Here is a 22,778-nt window from a genome sequence, read left to right as displayed (position 1 = left end):
CGTTCCCGCCCCCCACCAGCTTCTTACGAGCGACACCCAAACATTATCTCTTTCCCCCTTTTAAAGCGCCGACAGAAGGCTGAGGGAAAATTTTAAAATAATTCAAATAAAGAATTAAATTTGATTTACATGTTATTTTCGTGCACTTATGATATTATGTTGTTTATATTGTTACTTAGTATAGGTCTACTGCAATTACAACTTTTTTTGTACTAATACTATGATAGATACTATACATGATGTTCTATCATGTTTGATTTTTTTTTTTTTGACTATATGTCTATTATTTTTTTATTGAAAACTGCAGTAAATTTTAAGTAGCCTACCAAGCTGTGGTTGCTCACCCTTGCTTTACTCGCATGTGCTCTTTCAAGAGGGTAAGGCTCGAGTTGAGTAGAGACTTTTGCATTATTTGTGAGAGTCTGATTTTAGGTATGTCAATATCTTAAATCTTTATTTTTAACAATCGCGGTGATATTTATTTTTATTTTTTTATGATAGAGATTAAATCATGATTGTTGTATATTTATATGATCTGGATAAATTCTGCGTATGTTTATTTTATAATATTTGATAATATTAGTGGTTCTGCGTATGAAACTTGAAGAGAAAAATAGGTATATAAGATTCCTTCCAAATAAATTTTGGGTAATAATTTATCTGTTATGACCTTGACATGAGGTGACTCGCCTCAATATGATAGGTTACATAAAGTTGAATTATCACAATTAATCACAATTCGCATTTCCCCATCGTAAATTAAACACTGGTTGGGATTCATCATAAAATCATGAGTCAGACAATTCGAAACATTGATTAGAATATATCTTGCATTTCAAACTCATAATACTCTAGCTAAGTCAAAGAATAGGATCGACAGGTACATCCTTCGTCACAATGCATCATAGGGGTCTTGTGTTGAGTTGGTACAGCTACCAATCTTGTCAATATTGGTAGTCAATTCCTCCCATCTTCAGATTCCTAAAATATTATTGCCTCTCTGCATTGAATCAGAGCGGCACTATAGTGAGGTCATCCATCCATTGTTTGATATTAAACTGAGCAACCCATTGGGTTGTCAAGCTCTAATAATCGTCGTTGATCGGCAGTCATTTTCTTTCTTCCTCGATTGCACGCTAACCTTCTTTGACACTACTTACAAAATACTACCCAAATAAAAAGTTAGCGTAAGAAATGCAAGAGAAGCAGAAGCAAAAAATCAGACGATCCTCTTAAAATAATAATTGATAAGAAAGTATATCAAAAACTAACTAGCTAAATGCCAACACCAACAGCTAAATAACCTCCTTCCTCGGGCCCAGCGTGTGTGATGCACTAATGGCAAGATAAACAAAACTGCAAAAAGGATGTAAAACTAAAAAACATAAAGTTAGCTATAACAATAGAAACACTACAATAAATAGGTGGAGAGTAGTCCTCAGAAGAGGTGGATTTGCATTATGGAGTGCTAAAAAGAGGCAGCTTTGCATTACTTCCATGGCTTCAAGAATCCATAGGAATGCATGCAAAGTAACTTAACCATCTCTACAAAAGAAGTGATGATTTTGTTTCTCGCAACAGAGCATAGCATAGCAAAATATTACTATATTAAGCCAGTAATCAGAAATTTAAATCCAAAATGCTTAATGATATCCCATGGGTGTATTAGCCCACAACATGCAACCAATACTAAAATAAAAATCTTAACAGAAAGATCTACAACAAGCACCAATTTTTGTCTTAGACAAAAAAAAATGGCTTTCACAAATTCAAATCCGAATGTTTCACAAAGATGAAGACTGCCTGCAACCTTCATCTCTACATCTAAGCAACCTAAGAGATTAAGCAAAAATAACTATCGATGAACTTGCAAACAAATCCGATAAGAAGTTCACAACTGATTGCAGCTACAGACTCCTCTCTAATAACCCCATTATCAACTTAGCAACTCAACAAAGAAGGCCACAACACAATGAATAGTTAGTTGTTCCAATTCTAAATGGTTCAATTGTAGAAGAAAGCATGAAAATATAACTGGGAAAGGTACGCTTACAGCTGCTATATAATATCATGATATTAATACAGATTAGTAGTTTAGGTTGACATCTAGTAGTTGCCTAGATTCAGTGATGCCAATAACAATAAATCAAACAAATAGAATTTGTAGGAAAAATTGGATCAAATATATAGCATTTGACCAACAGCATTGCTATCTTCATCAATTAGAATTGTAAATAAAGCTGAATTCTAAAATCAATAACGCAGCCACAAAAAATTTACCTCAATATCACTGAGATGATTTGTGAGATAAAGTTCCCTGCGTAAATTGTGAGGTTGTCGTCCTGCTGGAGTCTCCTCTGGGATTACATACCAACGACACTTTAGCCAGTAGGTGCCATCCGGTTCTTTCCACAAACTGTCATTACCATCACAAAGTTATCCATGACACACACAAATCTTTCAATAAAACACACACACACACACATAAGGCGTTATATTTAGCCACAAGTTCATCAACGGCAGCGAAAGTTCTCCTAAATAAATAAAGTAATCCGAAATGTCATATGACTGATATCAATGATATTAACAGACAGGTTTGGTGTCTTGCCTTTCAATTCTTGCAGCCCATAAATCGCTAGAGAGCAGCTTCTCCCTTGCAGTCCTTCTCAGTTTCTTCCCATCTGGTGGCCTCGGCAACTTCACCTTTTTCCCCAGCTTCCTCGCCTGGCAAAACTCACAAATCCAGTCCCCTTCGGGAACTTCCAGAAGAGGCGGCCTCAGGCACCGAAGATGAAACCCACCCAAACAATTGTCACACTCGATCATTAAAGACGAACCAATCTCAAAGCAGATCCGGCACTCCTCCGCCTCGGGATCATCCTCATCAGATTCTGCATCATCCCTCCTCTTAACATACACATCGTCCCCAACTCCAAACCCTCCACCGTCGTAAACCAATTTCTTGTAGTACGACCGCCTCTTGGAGATTCTACTCTTCTTCCCTGACTCAGGCTGATGAGGTGTATCCGGAGCGACGGTACAGCGCTTCGACGGAGTCCTCTCAGGTTGAAGCAGCGATCGCCTCGATTTCTTGGCGGTTCCAATCTTATCACCATTATATTCACAATTGGGCTTGCAGTCCTCAGATGTCGGCGTTTGAGGAGAGATAGCAAGACGAAGAGAACGACGAGGGGTGGTTGATCCAGGAGTCCGAACTACAGAGGGTGGTGTATTTATCGATGACTTCGTCTTCAACTTGTGAGGAGTGCGATTCATCCCGCCGCCCGCACTGGAATACAATATGGGCCGGGTTTGATATCTTTAGCAAACAATTTCGGTCGATGGAAAGCATACCAGTCGATCGCTTCGCCTATAAGGGCTCGTCTCCACTCCCTCCCTCCTTCCTAGTGAGCTCGCCCGAGCGGAAGGCGGAGAGACGAGGGTTTCGTACTCCACCGCCCGCAATCTACCAGAAACGGGAGGAAGAGAGAGAAGGCGGGCTTCTGTTTAAAAGTAGTATTAATTAATTAATTTTTTTAAGTAAATTAATATCATTTAAAATTGAGTTTGATCAAATAGAACTTTATATTGTTTATTTTATTTATAATTTTTAATAAATAAATAAGTATATAATTATGATTTCCTAATTAAATTTTAATCGTCATCAATTTTTCTTAGTTGTATCCTCCTGGCGGCCAAATAGAGGAAGGGCGGAGAGCGGGAAAATCTTGGCAATCTTGCTGCAATGACGGTAGTCAAATTATTAATACCTTTGCCCTATCCGCCGTTGATATGTCCTTTTAAGCATTTTTGACGGTTTGATTGATGATACATGCGTAAATTTAGAAAGGCCGCTGAAAGGAATGTATGGAGTCGAACGTTGGAGTATAAAAACTGTTATATTACATATCTTACACCTAAATTTTATTTTTTACATTTTTATTTATCCAATATCACTATTTTAATTTTTCAAAATTAAAATAATTACTTATATACAGATCAATTGTCAGATGTGTAAAAATTAAAGTTTAGATTTTATATATGTAAATACAAATAGCTTAGAAAACATTAGTAAATTTTTCATGATTTCCAAGGGTGTATTTCTAAGCCTGTAGCTGATGAAGCCAATATATTTACATATCTGATACCAAAACTTTATTTTTTTTTACATTCATACCACACAAATGTTGAATTATCAAATAAAAATACCACAATTTTAACTTTTACACGGTTTCATCCATAAGTAAGATGGCCTTTTTGAAAAAAATTGAAAGTCTAGTGGTTGGATATATAAATACACAAGAATTGAAGGGGGCGCATGTAAATCTTCCTCAAAAAAGAAAATATTCAAAACTTCTGAATCAGTTTAGCATGCTCGTTATGCTGAGAATATTTATATTTATTGAAGTTTATTGCGAAGAAAAATAGATCTATTTATAGATGAGGGCATCACGGCCTGGACCGACGCCGATGTAATGAACGGGAATGCCGCAATCCTCTGCACATACCGACGAGCAGGCGGAGGAAGGTCCTCAAATTTTCTTATAGCAGATATATCAGATTTCCAGCCGGGCAGCACTTCGTACTCAACCTGCAGCAGATGAAGTCATGAAACAATAACGTGAGTAATACAGTTATAAAGAGTTCAGTTTCAGCATGAATTTCTTTTGGAAATTTGAGAAAACAGTATAATGTTTTCATTCAATTTATGAAGAGATTTTTCTTAGAGATTTTGCATACAATGCCCTTCTCTTATCTTAGAATCCATTAAATATTCTTTTTGCATGATGTTTAAAAGATGATTTGTGAAAGGTTCATGAAAGCGTTTTTGATGATAGAAGCAATCACTTCATATTAAACTAGTTATAATTTCTATATAAAATTTCAAGGTAAGTTTCTATAGCATGTCAATACTTTCATAAAGCCTTATTGAATTTATGTAATATGCATCACCCGTTTGGGGCAGCTTATAAGTGCGGGCGGCGTTTTCAAAACGTCGCCGTACCGTTTGGTTCGCGAGTTTCGTCAGCTTATCCGAAACCGCGTTTGAGTTTTTACACTAAACGCAGGTCACGGGTCAAACCCTGCGGCCCGCCCTCGGGCCGCGTTTCTGGATACGCAGCTTATCATGAAACGTATAAGCTGCCCCAAACGCACCATTAAGATTATATGTCTAACATAATTAGCGAGAAAATGATAAATTATGATAAAAAAATATAAAAATGTTTAGGGTATTATGTGACTATCATATGTGATATTAAACTAATTAAAAAAGATATGAAATGTTTGATATTATATGTCCATGGAAGAGGTTTATTATTTAGGAGATTTAGAATCAAAAGCGGGAGTTTGATAAGAAAAAAGAAAGCAATTGGGTGGTGGGCTTATGCCATAGTTGACACAACAAGTGAGAAGTCAATGGGTTGTAGGGATGACATCGGCGACTACCACATCGCAATGGCCGTGGAGATCAATGAAGGAGACATGAATCTTGCGATGGAGGCGTGGATCTAAGGAAAATAATGAAGGAAAAAGAAAGCAGTGAGTCATGGAAGTTGGATAGAGAATAAGGGAATGTTTACTATTTGTGAGTGTAGAAGAAAGGTGGAAGATTGATGGGGGCAAGAGGCGAATGGAGGTGGGCGAGGGGATTACACCGACAACTATTAAAATATTTTTGTTGTATTTAAAAGATTTAGATGTTAAATGAGAAATCTTAAGTGTTGGATATGTAAATTAGAATATTTGGAGTGGTATGCACGTAAATCCCTCAAATTTTAAATTTTGAACTTGAATGTTGCCTATTACAATACTCACATTCTTTGATGGAATAACCAAAAAACACAAATACAATTAAAGCGTTAAAATCATTAAGATGGAGCTAATGGTGATGCTAACTAGTCGCATACATGGATGATCTATTATTTGTCATCAAACTTAATCTAATTTTTCATATGAAGTTTGTATCCCTGCTCAAGTAACAATAGTTCAACATCTCAATGTGAAGCATGTGATATAAATGAAGCTATTTTCTCACGAAATTAACGCAACATTTGCCTTGACCACTTCCGCCAATCAGTGAAGACTAGATAATTGAAAGTAAAGTTTAGGTGTTAGATATGTACATATATAGGAATTGGATGTTAAGTATGTAAATGCCTTTATATTCAAATGACTTTGATTTTTTATTTTTTTTAGATGAGGAGTTGTTATATATGTGTATGTGTGTATGTGTGTGTGTGTTTATTAAGCTTAGAATTACACAAAATCTGTGCGGTCATGTAAATCACCTCTAAGGACTAAAAGAACTTTATATAATTCTAATACGGCAATATCTGCGCAAAAAAAGCTCACTTTAGATTTATTTTACTCGAAGCTTCAAGGTTGAAACACTTAAGGAAGGTGTCCCAAAAGATCATCAGCTTCGTCGCCAAAAAGGAGCTTCAATTAAGTTCTTTGTTCTTTTGTGCAATTTGTCATCATAGGGGTCACATCTAAGACATGCACAAATGATGTTGGCATGCTTATTTGGACGCTTCTATGCTTGTTGTAACTTATTGCCTTTGGAGTCCTCAAAGGAACTCCCTGTTGGCAATAAAAAAAGTAGCACAACTATTATTGATGTATCTTTTCGATTCTAAATCCTTGATAGATGTGCCTCTTCGTCATGGGTGTGAGAGGGAGATGGTCAAGTTTTCAGCCTATAAATAGCAGCAACCCCCAATTCGCCCTCTTCAAAGTTTTCCTCATTCATTCATTTGCATTTGTTGTACTTTCTTTTATATGATTGAGCTCCTCCTTTTTAAGGGGAAGCTTCAAAGAAAAATTTTCGTTGTCCCAAAAGAGTCTTCCTCTTAAAGAGCACCATGCCAACTTCAACAGTGTTGAAGAAAACATTCATGTTTACTACTGTTGGATACGTCACATTAAACATTAGTTTATGTGCAATTTATGTATTTTCTTTTCATTATTTGAATCATCTTAGTTGTTATTTTTGTTTTGAGGGCATAACACTTATGATGGTTTAGTAAGGTTGAAAGGTTGCATGCTGTTTCCTAGCTTTCTGCTATATTATTTGGTTGACATAATTTCAATATCAATTTAGTTTAGATTAATTTCTACAAAATATTAAGGTTATAGATTACTATTGTTTGGATTATTAGGGGATTGGGATGTTTTGGATTTTCATAGGATTTGTCAAAAGTGTTGATTGACAATAACGAGTAGAATGATTTTTGAGAATTTACTTTTTTTTATCATGAAAATTGTGAGTTACTGTAGTGGTGCTACTACGAGCTGAACCAATTTAAATGGGGGTTCATTTTGTTTTCATCAACCATTATATGTACACATCTATGTTTGACACCCCTATGTTTGATTCTACACCGAGCATCTCAAGCATATCCAAAGCCAATACTATCAAGGTATTAAATAACAAATTGACAAACTCTATTAAATGATTACTATTTAAGAGTAAACTTATTTATACTGAGTGCAAAAAATCTTACAAATGTTGGTACCACAACAACTTCCATGTTAAGTTGGCTGCTTTCTCAATTGTCTCCAGCACTATATGCACCAATCCATGTGCTGATGACTGGATAGTGTTTAGATAGCAAATCCTATATTGCACTAGCTCCATGTTAACCATAGAATATGGATAGGAGTCAAATATTTAGGTGGCAGACTGAGACCATAGCGCAAATACAATTGAGTAGAGATCGAACAAAGATGGCGTTATATGACAATGGAGTTCATAGATTCACAATATTCACCTACGCCAAACCATAGGATTATTAGAAGGACAGCCATGTTTAAGGTCTTAGACTAACAAGAACCCAATAAGAGACCTGGTCCAAAGGTTCAAACATTAAGTATGTTCATAGCGTACGGAAATAGAATGTCCAATGAACTTCCAGAGTATACAAGGATGCGGTGGAAGTTGAATCTAAGCAATGACACCTTCATTATCATTGTGTCATTATGAACATTACAGCTAGCAGGGACCTTTTTTTTTAATAAATGATAAGTGTTGTGTGAATTTAGAATACTTTTATCATGTTCACCAAGATGCACGTCAAGATTGATCAACCAAAAACCTTAACTCCTACTCCCCCAAGAATAGTCAATGCCCTCAACCACAGAGCAGCTTCCATGTGGACTACTGTCAAATGGCCCTCCTTTAAGAGCTGCTACTAGAACCACTTGAGCTTTCAATAGTCTCTACTAGAGGAGAAACTTTTCCATACGAAGTCTGGACGCAGCTCTACGTTCAAACTTCCAGTAATATGCGGCCACGTGGAGATTATTGCAGGGATTAATGCAGGGGTTATTGAAATGGAACCACGGAGGTTATTCAGGGATTATTGGAGTAAAACCGTGAAGGTTATTGAGGAGGGGGGGTGTTATTGGAGTTAACCCCCCAATAACCCTCCCAAATACCCTCCGCGGTTCCACTTTAATTTTTTTTTTGGCTGACCCGATATAACACACATGACGCCATATTACTAGAGTCTGCACGTAGAGCTGTGTACGTACTCCGTATGGAAAATTTTCTCCTACTACAGAGGGTTCATATTCTACAAGGTATTTGAAATTCTAATCTTTGACCAGGCATGATTATTGTTGATAAGGAGTGGTTAAAAGCGGATTGGGGCTCTAAAGACCTAGATAGGTTGAAGTGTGAAAAAATCATACATAACATAAGCACAAAAAATTTCTCCAACAACCCGAGGTAATAAGTGGTCCCCACAGAAGCCATTGGAGTGTTCACTATGACAATATTTGTTTTTTAGTCATAGTTGATCCCTGTATTGAATACTTAGAACCCTATGTGAACGCCTCGGTGTTGGCATATTTGACGGCCTTCTCCAACATGTCAGGAACGAATTAGAATATACTTTTTTGACTATGAACTCATCTATTAATACTTACATATATTCGCAACAAAAAGGGGCAAGTAGACAATTCAAGAATTTCTTAGTTCAATTAGGTAAAGTATGTCCAAAAAGATTTGCTTTACACATCTTAAGCAAAGGAGGTTTTAGAAATTCCTCTTTTAGCTTCTATAAGCTCAATAATTGAGCAAGTAATTGTTTTCTAACTTATTTATATTATGTGATGTTCGAAGGGCATTGTCCATCAAAGTTATCATAAGGATTGTGCATGTGAGCGCGTCAAAGATTGCGTAAAAGGTCGTCATAGCATCAAACCAGACAAGACGTTCCAAAGGGTTAATTAAATCTTAATAGGAGTCCGGTTAAAGAATTTTCAACATTTGAAGCAAGATGACCTCAATAATATCCATTGTAAAAAACAATATAAAGGGAAACACCATAGTCACACACAAGCAATATTTGTCTCCCTATACAAAAAGATTTTCATAAAAAATGACTCGATCTCTTGTTCTAAATGATAGGCTACAAAAGAATTGCCTCTCAAATAGCGCTAATGTTAACATTTGCAAGCTACAAGTGCTAAGAAATGGTATCCCTGATCATTGTTTCCCTCTTGAATCTCAAATATATGAGCAACCCTTAGTTGGCCATCACAACCTTTCTTATGGCATCAAACTCTACACTCAAGCAATAAAAAATGTTGATGTTCAATGGAAAAACAACAAACTAGATTGATTTGAGAGTAAGTCATAAAGGAAAATGTAAAAGAGAAAATAAAGCTAATGGACTTCACTGAGGTTTGAGTTGCAAAGCTTTAGTTGTTACCAACATACTAAAAAAATGGCATCAAGCTCCAACATCTGCAAGTCCTTTACATAATTCTGAAAGGATGATCCCTTCATGGATGAGAGCTTATTTCAATGATTTTTTTTTACTCAAAGCTTCAAGATGCATTGCTGCTACATGCATATTTAATGTTTCTAAAAAATCATCTACTTCAACCTAAATAAGGAGATTCAAATTTATCACCTTAAATATCACATATATTATGTCATTAATATGCTAGTGTGTTTATTTTGTTGGTGACAACTTCAATTTTTTTACACAAGCTGAATGTTTTGGTTGAGTGTTGCAAAAGTTTACCATCTCAACATAGCACCATATGTCCTCAACCAACTCTTGGCCAATTTTTGGTGCTTTAGATCCCATCCTTCATTTGAGTCAAGTTTAGCATTCCACAATATATAAAAGGGTTTGAAGTGTTGTTTGACAGCCGCAGTCCGGAAGACAATAACTTTTCCAACTACATAACTTTCCAAGAATTTCTTATTTTGCCTAAAGGCACTTGAGGAACTCGTTCAAGAATGTTCCTAAAGTATCAACCCGAATGATTGTTCGAAATGATAATCTAGTTAAGCAATGGAGCAACAAAATAAATCATAATCTTGTTTTTGGCCTGTCTTATCTAACTTGAGTTTATCTTATAACTCAGTCCCACTTTTCATTTTCAGCTAGAGTTGATCCATCCATTCATGCGAGCAGTAGTAGCCATTAATTTGGGCTTTCTCGTTTGGATTGTACTAGCACTAAAAATAGTAGATTGTGAGAAATAAACTGTGGCTTGTAAAAAGTTACAAGTCCCAAGAGGTGGTTATTAACTAACCAAAACCAGTGATTGAGGCAAAACACATGTTATTAGACGCTAGTGATAATCCATTTCTTGTGCCCAATTTTTGGAACTCGATTTGCATTATGTAGTAGTCATGCCCATCCATTAGTAATAGCTCCAAGCAATTGTCCTTAAGATCCCATCTTCTAGTAAGCAAAAAATTAAAAATTAGTCCCACAATTGATCACATCCATTTATGATAGCATTTCCTTGTATGACCGTCAACATCAGTTGAATCTCTAAGCACATAACTTCTTGTTAGACCCTTCTTAGTTCTACCACGCCAATAACTCTTAATTATATTTTAAAAGAAGAAAATATTGGTATCCACTGGAGATTAAAATTTATTTTTCTTTACTTATTTTTATTATTTCAAAAATAAAAATCAAACCTAATCACATTCATGATAACATAAACTTAAAAATTGGCTTTTAGGAATGACACAAATGCACGATGAAAAATGCAAGATTATTTCATGAATATGAATAGAGTTCCTGGGCGAGCCAAGAGACCAGTTTTGACCTAACTTTTAGGTAGCATGAATAAGAAAAAAGAAATGCAAGTCGAATCATACAAAATGGAGCCCCAATGTGAATTGAGCTAGGCATAGTAGTGAGAAATAAACTTACAACAAGTCAAATCTTAAAAAAAAACAGCTCATTTATTGTTTTGCTACTTTATTTGGAGTCTCATTTGATTATGATAAATATATATACAATAAAATATGATTACTGCTTACATATTGATTTATTGATTCGTTAATTTTATTTTTTTACACCCACAATTCTTTTTTTTTTTCTTTTCACTTGTTTTAAAATGACAATTCATCCTTGAAATTCAAATACAATTGTTGTACAGATATACCTGAAATTCAAAATATCCATATCAATATAGGCCAGGGATCTTTTTTTTCCTTTGGTTTGTTAGGATGCCTTATCTTGGAAATTACATTGGAAATAATTTATTAACCAATTGATAGAAGTTGGAAGTAATTTTATGCACACAAAACTTCTATATTTCATCAAAATACCGTACTGATGAACAAAGTTTATTCCATTAGTATAAAGTTCTTGACTTCTTCCGAGTGCAAGGAATTAATAAAATTGTGCTCAAGATAGATGAGAACCAGGCAACCAAGTTGAGAGCAATATATAAATAGATGGACCCCCATCAACCAAAAAACTTACGCTAACCAGAAGGGCCACTATTACTCTACAATTATAAGAGCTACTGCTAATATTATTTTAGAAACTTAGCTCGTGTCAATCACAATGTGCACCTAATAACCCACCCCTTCAATAAACTGTGCCAGCCAATTCAACTCATTAACTTCTACGTTTTACAATAGATGAAAAGACTTTTAACTATCCATCCAAGAGAAATGTAAAATTGCAACTAAGAATGTTTTCATGTAAAATAAGGTTAAAAACTGCAAACTAGAAAATAAAACCAGAAACTCCCGTTTTAAAAAAAAGCATAACATTTAAAATTAAGTACCTCTATCTGTTCCAAAGCTTGAAGGTCTGCAGGAAACGATTCATATATCTTTCCACCAATTTGCTTGTAAGCAACACCTAACTTTATCTCTGAAAAGCCCGAGAGGACGTCCAGCTTGGTTAGATTAAAGGAAGTTAGACCATTGATCTGACAGCAATATTTCAATGCAACAATATCAATCCATCCACAGCGCCGAGGACGACCAGTAGTTGTTCCAAACTCCATTCCAGCTTTCCTGAGCACATCACCTTCTTTTCCTAAGATCTCAGTTGGGAAAGGACCAGATCCCACTCTAGTAGTATAAGCTTTTACCTGCACAAAAATACAAAAATGGCTGAGTAGAAAAATCAAGGACCTTTTACATATATACCATCCAATTCTTATGTATTTACTTATCTAACACCTATACTTTCATTTTTACATTTATACCACCCAAAACTTTCATATCACATCAAAATACCGCCATTTCACCTTTTAAAAAGTGAAATACACATTTTCATGTGGAGGGAAGGTGGCATGTATACAAAAATAGAAGTTTAGGTGTTAGATGTGTAAATACATAAGAATTGAGTGGTATGTATGTAAATCTTCCAAAAACCAATTGACCTAAAGACATGAAATAAGAATGTACTCACGACTCCAACCAAGTCACCAAGGAACCTAGGAGGTATGCCAAGTCCAGTACAGATCCCGCCAGCCGAAGGACTCGAAGAGGTGACAAATGGGTAAGTTCCGAAATCAATATCAAGCATGGTAGCCTGACCACCCTCAACCAAAACTTTTTTCTTCTGACGAATAGATTCGTGCACAACATGAACGGTATCAGCAATGAAGGGCTCCAAACGCTCGGCAAACTTTGTATATCTATTTACCTCTTCTTTCAGCGCATCTGTGCTGTAATTAAATCTCGGGAAACGTGCGGCCTCATCCCTCATTAGAATCTCAAGCTTCTGACGAAATGTATCCATGTGCCTCAAATCAGAAACCCTTATACCGTTGCGGATAACTTTGCTAGAATAACAAGGTCCAATTCCTCTCTTGGTCGTTCCGATAAAAGAATGTCCCAGCTCTTCTTCTCTAAGTCCGTCAACAACTTGATGGAAATCAAATAATAAGTGTGCGCGATCGGAAACCAATATTCGTCCCTCACAAGAGACGCCGTTAGCCTCCAGGCCATCAATCTCATTGAATAGTCCGGGAACGTGAACTACAACTCCGTTACCTATGACACATAAGCTTTTCGTGTTCAGGATACCTGAAGGCACGAGGTGGAGAGCAAATTTCTTTCCATCAGCATTATAAATGGTGTGCCCAGCATTCGATCCACCCTGAAAGCAATAAGAGCAGCCCTTAAACTGTACATCCAAACAATGGGATAACAATGTATAAAACTTAGTGGTAGGTGTGACAGTAAACCACAACAAAAGTTCAAAAAGTTGCTGTTCAAAGTTGGTAATTAACCAAAATTTCTGATTTTGTCACACTTTCTGTCAAACTTAATAAGAAATGAGATCAAATAATTTATTTTGGTCGTCCCTAAATATTGCTGTCAAAGATAATTTGAATTAATTATATATGGGTTATAGGAACCTTCTTCTGTGATTTTGAAATTCTGCAGAACTAACAGAATGGCATCAAAACATAAATCAATTTTACCAAAGATTTGAAACAACCTTAACTTCCCATTATGAATGCATACGCGCTCCATAACCAAATAGAAAGATAGATGCTCTCCTGAATGATGCTCTGCATATAAGTTCACTAGTAGTAGTAGTAGTAGTGTTTGTGTGTTCATACTCGATCAAAATTTTACAACTTTATCGTTGGGATTGCGATAATAATAAATAAAGGATGTTCGAAACTCCATATAAATAGCAAATTTGAGTTCAAATAAAGAGAGGGGAATACATATTGGGAACACTTATCTCATTCCTTCATTCATGTCTATTTTCTCCTCAATATGAGTATTTACATAGTACAAGAAATGCTAATTCCTCAACAGTATAAATAATTGACTACTCATATTAATCTAATACAAGTAATAATCATCTCACATCCTCGTTGCACTATCATTACCTAACCCTCCAGCACAAGGCTTCGAGGTCGAGTAACTCATGAAAAGAATTGTGGGGAAAAAATATTGATATTCAATACTAGAAGAGGTGTTGTTAATGATCATATTTTCTCCATAGAAATGCTTCTTGGGATGTAACAAAGTTTTACTTCCAATCTAGAACAACAACTTTACTTTGACTAATCACAATACCAATTTCTTGGATCAATATCAACGACCTAGAATCCCAAGGTACTGTGAATGCCTAGGACATCTTAAAGATAATGATAAAGAATGAAACTAGTTGATAATAAATGAAGTCGACAAATGTAGAACTTGCCTTCATCAAGGCTAGACAATAATGAGAAAGGCTGATATTTGAAGATCGACTGATTGCAAGAAGAAAATGTACAGCAATATCTGTTGTGGTTTACCCTGCAATTGATAAAAAATGACGATGAAGATGATTGTGAACAAAAATGAAAAGAGAATTGGGTTTGGGCAGATAGATGCATTCCTTGATCCAAATAAATGCTATATGCGGAATAAAAGTTAAAGGATGATGAGGGAAAACAAATTAAAATAATAAGAACACCATGATCACAACTCCATTGTTGAGATCCATCACGATTAAAGACAATTAAAGAGGGCAAAAAACTCTAAATAAACAACGAATTTGAGTTCGTTGGCAACTCCATAAATCAAATAAGGCATAAAAAGAGAAGGAAATACAAATTTGGGATGAGTTACCTTTCTTTCATTCGTGTCTAATTCCACCTTAATGAGGATATGTAAAGAATAGGAGAATTACTAATTCCTTGCCACTGACATTTAGTAAATTAACTACTTTTATTAAACTGATACAATAACTAAGCATTTCACATCCTCATTACCCAATCACAAAACTACTGCCTTTTCTTAAGAAACAGATTCAGATATTAAATAAAACTTATTAAGAGAATGTGGCACTAGACTCATTCTCATGCATGATAAAAAATTCATTATAAAACAACCATAGAATACAGAACTAAAAACAAATACTATATTTGTAAAAGAACTGTAATTTAAGAATAAACGATGAAAAAACTCCCTCATAGAAAATATTATAGCATAAAAGATGCCAGTTTAATGAACTGCTTTAGAAACACAAGATGCGCATAGCAGATCCCATGGCACTTTAACAAAACAGAATAAACAAAAAGTAAAAAAAAAAATCATTTAAATCAATAGATGATCCCTGTTTATCAGCAAAAGTTGAAACTTGAACATATATACAAACAGCTTCTTAAACACAAAACACAAAATCCAGTGCTCCATCTTCCTTGGGCGGCAAATTACAGACCAGGCAAAAAAAGGAAGGAGAACCCTAACCTGGCATCTAGCCACAATATCAAAGTGTTCGGCCAGAATATCGACAAGCTTGCCTTTGCCCTCATCACCCCATTGGCAACCCAGCACACCGGTGACTTGACTCAAAGACCCTAGCCGATCAAGGCTGTCGCCTTTCTCCACTTCCACCGCTGCCATAGTTGCCGCCAAGCGCCACTGTGAGGAACGTGCATGAGAAAACGCCGAGGCCCTCTCCTCCGAACCGATCCCCGTGCACGAGACTGCCGGCGGCGATGTCGCCGCAATCGAGGGACGATTTCCTCCATTGCCGCTCTTTCTGGAGAAGGAGGTGAGAGCGGAGTCGAGGCGAAGAGAGCAGATGCTCATGGCTTCACGCGCTCTTAGAGAAGGAAATGAAAAGGGGCGGCGGCCTTGAAGTTGAAGAAGGGAATGGGAACCCGAAGGAAAGAGATAAATGGAACGCGAATGAATATGTTTTCTTTCTGCATTTTATCTGAACAGTGGTTTAAAGTTTTGAACTAAAACATAACATAAAAGAAACGCACAACCAACCATTGTAATGATCATGAATTAATGACATATATGTCAAACGAATTATAAATAAACTAGCAATTTAATAGAAGCATTACTTTCTGCATGCAATCAAAGAGTCCACAAAAATTTGAAAGCTACCAAGCGGCTCAAGAAGATTGTCCTAAAATCGAGACATCATGTTACAAGAATATGATTTAAATCTATTATCCAACGACCGACAGCTCAGTTAGAGTCATCCGACATATTATGACGATGGATTCAATCGGTGGGTCGCGCCTATAATTTCGAACAGCCTAAACTCTTCAGAAGGGCGCTTGATCGACCAGCATTTTACTTCGACAGGGCATGATTGTCACTTGATCAGTCACCTTGATCGACTGAACTCAAGCGTATTGACCAACTAATTATGTTGAATTTGAATTCAAATTGTAATATAGGTTTGATAAACATCATCACGATTAAATTGCATTAAGAATGATTTTCATCGTTGTTCTCTTCTTTCTGATATTAAACAAACAAGTCTCTATAAATAAGAGTAAAAGAATGAATAAAGGGACATATATTTGTCTCTCCACAAGGACTTCCTCAATTACTTTTACTCCCTCTCTTATTCATGTTCACCCGACTCTAACTCTCTAAACATATTTCTACAAAGGATAATTTAGGATTAACATCTTAAAAGGTTGTGCGGTGAGGGTGTACATACACCGGATGAGACACGAGGCCAACTATGAAGAGAATCCCTACTAAGGGTAATAACACCCAGCTCTAATTCTCCGAGCATATTTCCACAGAGGATAATTTAGGATTAACATCTTAAAAGGTTGTGCGGTGGTGGACATACCCCGGATGAGACACGAGGCCAACTACGAAGGAGAATCCCTACTAAGGGTAATAACACCCGGCTGTAATTCTCTAAGCATATTTCCACAGAGGATAATTTAGGATTAACATCTTAAAAGGTTGTGCGGTGAGGGTGGATATACCCCGGTTGAGAAACGAGGCCAACTACGAAGGAGAATCCCTACTAAAGGTAATAACGCCCTTGGAGTTCAACAGGGAGATGGTGCATCGAGACATACAAGAAGAGGTCCATGCATTGCGAACGCAAATAATGGACTAGTTTGAGCCTCTTCAGGCGGTCATGATCTTGCAAAACGCACGACCGCTGCTCATGGAGGGAGAGTCTCGGGCAACCCGCCCCAAGAGGGCCTCCCTCGACAATCTGACAACACCCCACGGTTGGGCCGGTCGTTGACTAACAAAAGGACCAGAAGATTCCCATCTGACAGATAGTGTCGCATTTACGCCAACAATCCCACATCAAGTGGACACAGTGGGAATGCTTGATCGGTCGATAATTAACAACGCCTTCTCCCGAATGATCCTAGAAACAATAACCCAAGCAATGCTTAGGATTCTTCACTTCTATCACTATAAAGGGAAGAGTGGCTCGACCGACAACCTCGCTTCTTTTGAATCGACGGTCAGAGTCTTGCATATCAATGACGTTATGAAGTATAGGTTGTTTCAGACAGCGTTGAAAGAAGTCGCGGTCTGATGGTTCAATTGCCTAACAGACGGGGTCATCCCGTCGTTCCTTGAATTTTGAAAGTTCTTTTAGGCGCACTATGCTGACATATAAAAATCGAGGAAGGACACTCAAACCCTACTTCAGATCAGAGAATGGAAGATCAAAAGTCTGCAGGCTTATATCACTCGTTTCTAAAAGTTCATGCTAGAGGAAAAGAATTAAGAGCCCCTTATTGCTCGGACCGCCCTGAAACAAAGAATCGGCTACAAGGGATTCAGGTAAGACCTGACCTTCGCGAAGGTCTTGGAAATAAAAAATGGCCACATCGCCACTAAAGATGACCTTATGGAATACTCATAAATAAAACCAAAGGTATCCGACCACCAGCCACAAAAGTATATGGATCAAGATGACGGTAGAAGGCCAAAGAGTGACCGAGCCCTTGATTGTCGATTGAACGGTGACCAAGACAGCTAGAAGAACAGCTGAAGCCAGTTGTGATGCCCCTCCAATTAGCGTCCATCCCGGTAATTTGAGCGGTTGCATGTATACCAGGAGATGCAAGCTTTGACACCCTTGAATGTGTCGATGATCCAACTAGTCCAGACCATTCAAAATAGTGATTACTTCAATAAAGCCCCTCCGTTGAAGATCACACCAACACCGTGCAATCCAAATAAATATTGTACCTACCATTGAGATCGCAGACATAACACGGAGGAATGTCGACACCTCAACAGTTTTTTTAGAGGAGCTCATCCGGGGCGGAAAGTTGAAAGAGTTCGTCATCGTTGAAGTTCAAGCACAATGGCAAAGAATTGCCCCAGTAGAGAGTCTCGTAGATGGACCTGTTCAAGTGAATGAAGGCTGGGATTGTTTCGACTATCTTTAGCGGAGGTGGAGGGTTATCCCAATCACATAAGAGCACCAGTCATGAGAAAGTATGTTCCGTCAACTCTTACACTCGAGCTCACCCTACAATCACCTTTACAGATGCAGATCTCCCCCAAAGGAAAACTCACACAATGAGGCAATTGTTGTCACGCCATCATAAACAATTAACAAGTGAGCAAGATCCTAGTCGACGCCAGGAGTTCAGTTAATATCATGTTAAAAACAATATTTGACAAAATGAGACTCAAAACTGACCGATTTACGACACCGGCCAGCTCGTTATTCAGTTTCTCAAGCGAGAGGAAAAAAACCCTGGGCGTGATTGTGTTGCATTTCTGATAGGGAGAACAACAAAAACAATTCACTCACCGAGAGCTATTTGGTGCTGCAATCCCTGTCAACCTACAATGCGATCTTTGGACGACTATTTTTGAACAACTATTAAGCAATGTCTTCGACTTACCACATGGCTATAAAATTCTTTGGATACTGGAAGATAATCATAGCTTGAGGGAACTTGAAGCAATCCAGAAGTTGTTATCTTCGGGCGGTCACCAGTGTCGACCAGGAACCACTTCACATTTAAATTCAAAAGAAGGGAGATCTCGAGACCGTCCTCCGGGTGCACGCAACCAGTGAGAATGAGCCTGGTAAGATTTTCTTAATTAGTGAGAACTTTGATGCGGGACACAAAAATTTACTGATCCCGACCCTCTACACGCACCAAAACATATTTGGCTATATAGCTAGGGAGATGACTGGAGTTCAAGTCGATGTCGTGTGCCACTAGCTCAATATTAGCCATTTCACTTGACCATTACAACAAACGCTTGATCGCGCAAGGGTGTTGGTTGAATCAATAGTAGCACAAGTACAAAAACTAGAAGAGACGAGCTACATCAGGTAGGTGCAATACCTAACTGGCTCTCAAACATCGTAATGGTTCAGAAGCCCAACAACAAATTGAGGATGTGTGTCGACTTCCCGAACCTCAATGTCTCATGTTCTAAAGACACCTACCCCCTACCCCCTACCAAGGATCAACACTCTGGTTGATTCTGTGGTCGGCTAGTCTGTCACGAGTTTTCTCGAAGCCTTCTCAAAATCTCACCAATTAAAGATGCATATGGCTGACATAGAGAAAACTGCTTTTACTACTGGGCAAGGAGTTTTTTGCTTTGATGTAATGATTTTTGAGCTAAAAAATGTCGGGGTGACCTATGAACGCCTCATGAATAATTTTTTTTTTTAATTAGAAAAAAAAATGTTGAGGTGTATGTGGATGATTTACTATTAAAATTTAGATTAACCAAGTAACATATAGAAAATCTAAAAGATACATTTGAAACCCATAAAAATATAATATGAAGTTAATCCTTTGAAGTGCACCTTTGAAGCATCGATCGACAGATTAATTGTAGATGGGTTGAAAGCCAATATAGAAAAGATTTGGGCAATCTTAAATATGTCTTCCCCTCGAAATGCCAAAGAAATATAAAGGTTATCCGGACGTCTAGTAGAACTCGACCGCTTCAATTCAATGTCTGGCGACAAATGTGCGTCATTCCTCATAGCTCTTAGGAAAAAAACGGCACTTTGAATGGACAACCAATTGCAAATCAGTGTTCAGAGACCTTAAAAAACCCCTAGCATTGCCACTGCTACTCCAAAGCCTGAAGCAAGAAGACGAATTATCGTTATACCTTGGGGTTGGGTGAAAAGGTGGCCAGCTCCGCACTAGTCAAAGAAGAAACAAAAAATAATTTCTAATGCATTACACCAGTCGAGTCTCTCCGAGCCACCGAAACCAGGTACATGTTATGGGGAAATTAACACTTGCATTAATTATTTCTTCTCGCGAGCTCATACTGTATTTTAAGACACATCTGATTTGAGTCATCATCCCCTAAATTTTGTACTTACTCAACCTAAACATTCAAGTCGATTACTGAAGTGGGTGGTGAAACTTAATGATTTCAACATCAAGAACGTCCTCCAGACAACTATCAAGGTGCAGTCGATCACCGATTTTTTTGGAAGACTTCTCTGAAGCAGAAGAACCAACCAAAGGAGACCCGACCCTCGACAAGTCTTGGGTCTTACACGTCGATAAAGCATCCAATCAAGCAACCGTTAGACTGGGATTGATGTTGAGCAGCTCAGTCGGATAACATATATATCAGTATGTCACAATGGAGTTTGAAGTTACAAATAACCAAGCAGCGTGCGAAGCACTCATTGTCAGGTTTTGCTAGTCATATGAAATTGACACTCGAGATTTGTTGGTAAAATCAGGCTCCTTATTGGTAGTCAATGAAGCAACGGAGAATTCGGGCCTGAGACGGGCTATTGACCAAATATATCGCCAATACGCAAAAGGAAATAGAAATATTCAATAGCCTTTGTATAGAACATGTGGGTCACGAAGAAAACTACGTCGCCAATATTCTAGCCAAACACATTTGTTTCGGTGAGGCTTCACAAAGGCTCGTTAAATCGACAGTCGAGGAACCAGAGGTGATTGAGGTATCTATCGAGGTCGTGAAAACGAAAAGCTTGATGGATCTCTATATTTGCTACCTTAAGGCGGGAAAAATACCATAAGATTTTGCAGATCTGAGGTGCTTCAAAATTAAGGATGCGTTGTACTTGATGATAGAAGGAAAACTCTTATGGTCTTCCTTAACCTCATTATATCTAAGGTGCCTGAAAGAAGACGAAGCATTGGACGTACTCAAGGAGGTGCACTCTAAAGAATGCAGGAGCAACTCCGAAGGGAAAACCCTAACATATCAGGTGCAGCGACAATGTTATTTTTGACTGACACTTCTCAAAGGCATTGAGGAGTTATCAAGGAAATGTGAGCAATGCCAGAAGTACACACCTCTACATCATTAGCAGCGCACAAGCTCCAACCAATCTATAACCCTTGGTCGTTCTTTGTTTTGGGGATTAAATATCATGGATCCCTTTCCTCAAACTAAAGGTTAGCACAAGTTATTTATAGTAGGGGTTGACTATTTCTTCAAGTGGGTCGAAGCTGATCCACTCGCTCAGATCACCGCTGATGTCATACGCTACTTTATCTGGTAGGATCTCATATGTAGATACAAATTGCCACTAATCACCATTACCTACAACGTGACACAATTTTTGGATCGGCGCATCAAAGATTTCTATACGAATCAGAGGATCGATTGGAGGTTTGCTTCAATCCATCACCCTCGGACAAACGTCTAGACTGAAGTAGCCAACGAGGTTATCTCGAAATTGCTAAAGAAAAGGTTGAAGGAGCCAAGGGAAATTGGGTGGACCTACTGCCCTCGGTGCTTTGGGCGATCCGAACCACACATCATCAGCAACCGACCAACACCCTTCATGTTGATTCAGGGATGGAGGCAGTACTGCCATGAAAGTACAACAATCATAGTCAGAGGGTCATCACAACCACATCATTCGCCATAGAGGATCTGGCAGACTGATGAAAAACAAATATTGAGGGCACTATGCTGACCCCTGATATGACAGAGGAGTGACGAACTTGTTCAGGTCTTTGGCAAGAAGAGGTGAAAAGGCAAACAACCAGATATTTCAATAGACGCGTCTAAAAGAAAAGGAATTTTCGTCAAGTAACTTGGTCCTGCTAAAAGTCCATCCAGCAGCTCGAGGGCAGTCGGTCAGCAAACTGGACCATACATTGAGCGGACCATACAAAATCAGTCATAGAATCTATCAGGAGCTTACAAACTCTAAGTCCAGTCCAGAAAAACACTTTCGTGAATAATGAGTACAGAGGATCTGAAGAAATTATTCCTTAAAAAAAATCCAAGGTAAATATGAAAGGAAATGTCGTCGCCAATGTGTAAATTTAAACTTATCAATAAAATTTTATTAATCCTCTCTGATCGGCTTGCAAGCCTCTCAGTCATCTAAGGAACTTGGCCGAGTTGACCAAATGAGGGATCGATCTTTGAAAACTCATGAATTGTGTTAGATGACTGTTATTTCTCCATCTTTTCTGTCTCTTACCCCTCTTTCTTTTTTATTTCTCCTATGAAATTTTCTTTTCATTTTGGCCTCTATTTATAGGCTCAAAATAGATTTAGCAATTAAAGTCTTCATTAATTAAACTAAAAATAAAAATAAAACCCTTGGCCTTCTGAATTCCTGCTGCTGCAGCTATTCAACATTCCTCCTCTTAGGTTGGCGCTCCCAATTCCAAGGGACGCCTGACCGCTGACACTCCCAAGTCCAAATCGTGGAGTTATCCTGGAATTCCCTCTAATTTTGGCTCTTGCTGTTCTGCTTGCCCGTCGTTCGACGTTCTGAGTTCCTGTCGTCATTCCGCGC

The 22,778-nt window shown here is 37.7% G+C and overlaps 2 protein-coding genes across 4 annotated transcripts in view; both read right to left on the bottom strand.

Moving 5' to 3' along the window:
- The window catches only part of LOC110031682 (origin of replication complex subunit 1-like), a 33,165-nt gene extending 29,673 nt beyond the window's left edge, over positions 1 to 3,492 (bottom strand). For all 3 annotated transcript variants that reach the window (XM_020735015.1, XM_020735014.1, XM_020735016.1), the window contains exons 1-2: positions 2,609 to 3,492; positions 2,281 to 2,416 (exon numbers count right to left, since the gene is read on the bottom strand). In XM_020735015.1, the coding sequence (XP_020590674.1) occupies positions 2,281 to 2,416; positions 2,609 to 3,276 (804 nt within the window). In that variant the 5' untranslated portion in view covers positions 3,277 to 3,492. The remainder of the gene's footprint in view (positions 1 to 2,280; positions 2,417 to 2,608) is intronic.
- An 823-nt stretch (positions 3,493 to 4,315) lies between these two features.
- LOC110031752 (adenylosuccinate synthetase, chloroplastic) lies at positions 4,316 to 15,961 on the bottom strand. The gene is given in 5 exon segments (XM_020735123.1): positions 4,316 to 4,492; positions 4,495 to 4,591; positions 12,064 to 12,375; positions 12,699 to 13,391; positions 15,488 to 15,961. Coding segments are annotated over 5 exon segments (1,509 nt in total). The 5' UTR covers positions 15,833 to 15,961; the 3' UTR covers positions 4,316 to 4,430.
- Between the last annotated feature and the right edge of the window lie 6,817 nt (positions 15,962 to 22,778).

The sequence above is a fragment of the Phalaenopsis equestris genome, unplaced genomic scaffold (assembly GCF_001263595.1).
Source record: "Phalaenopsis equestris unplaced genomic scaffold, ASM126359v1 Scaffold000840, whole genome shotgun sequence".
NCBI classification, from domain to species: domain Eukaryota; kingdom Viridiplantae; phylum Streptophyta; class Magnoliopsida; order Asparagales; family Orchidaceae; genus Phalaenopsis; species Phalaenopsis equestris.
This window is presented reverse-complemented; position numbering and strand designations above follow the sequence as displayed.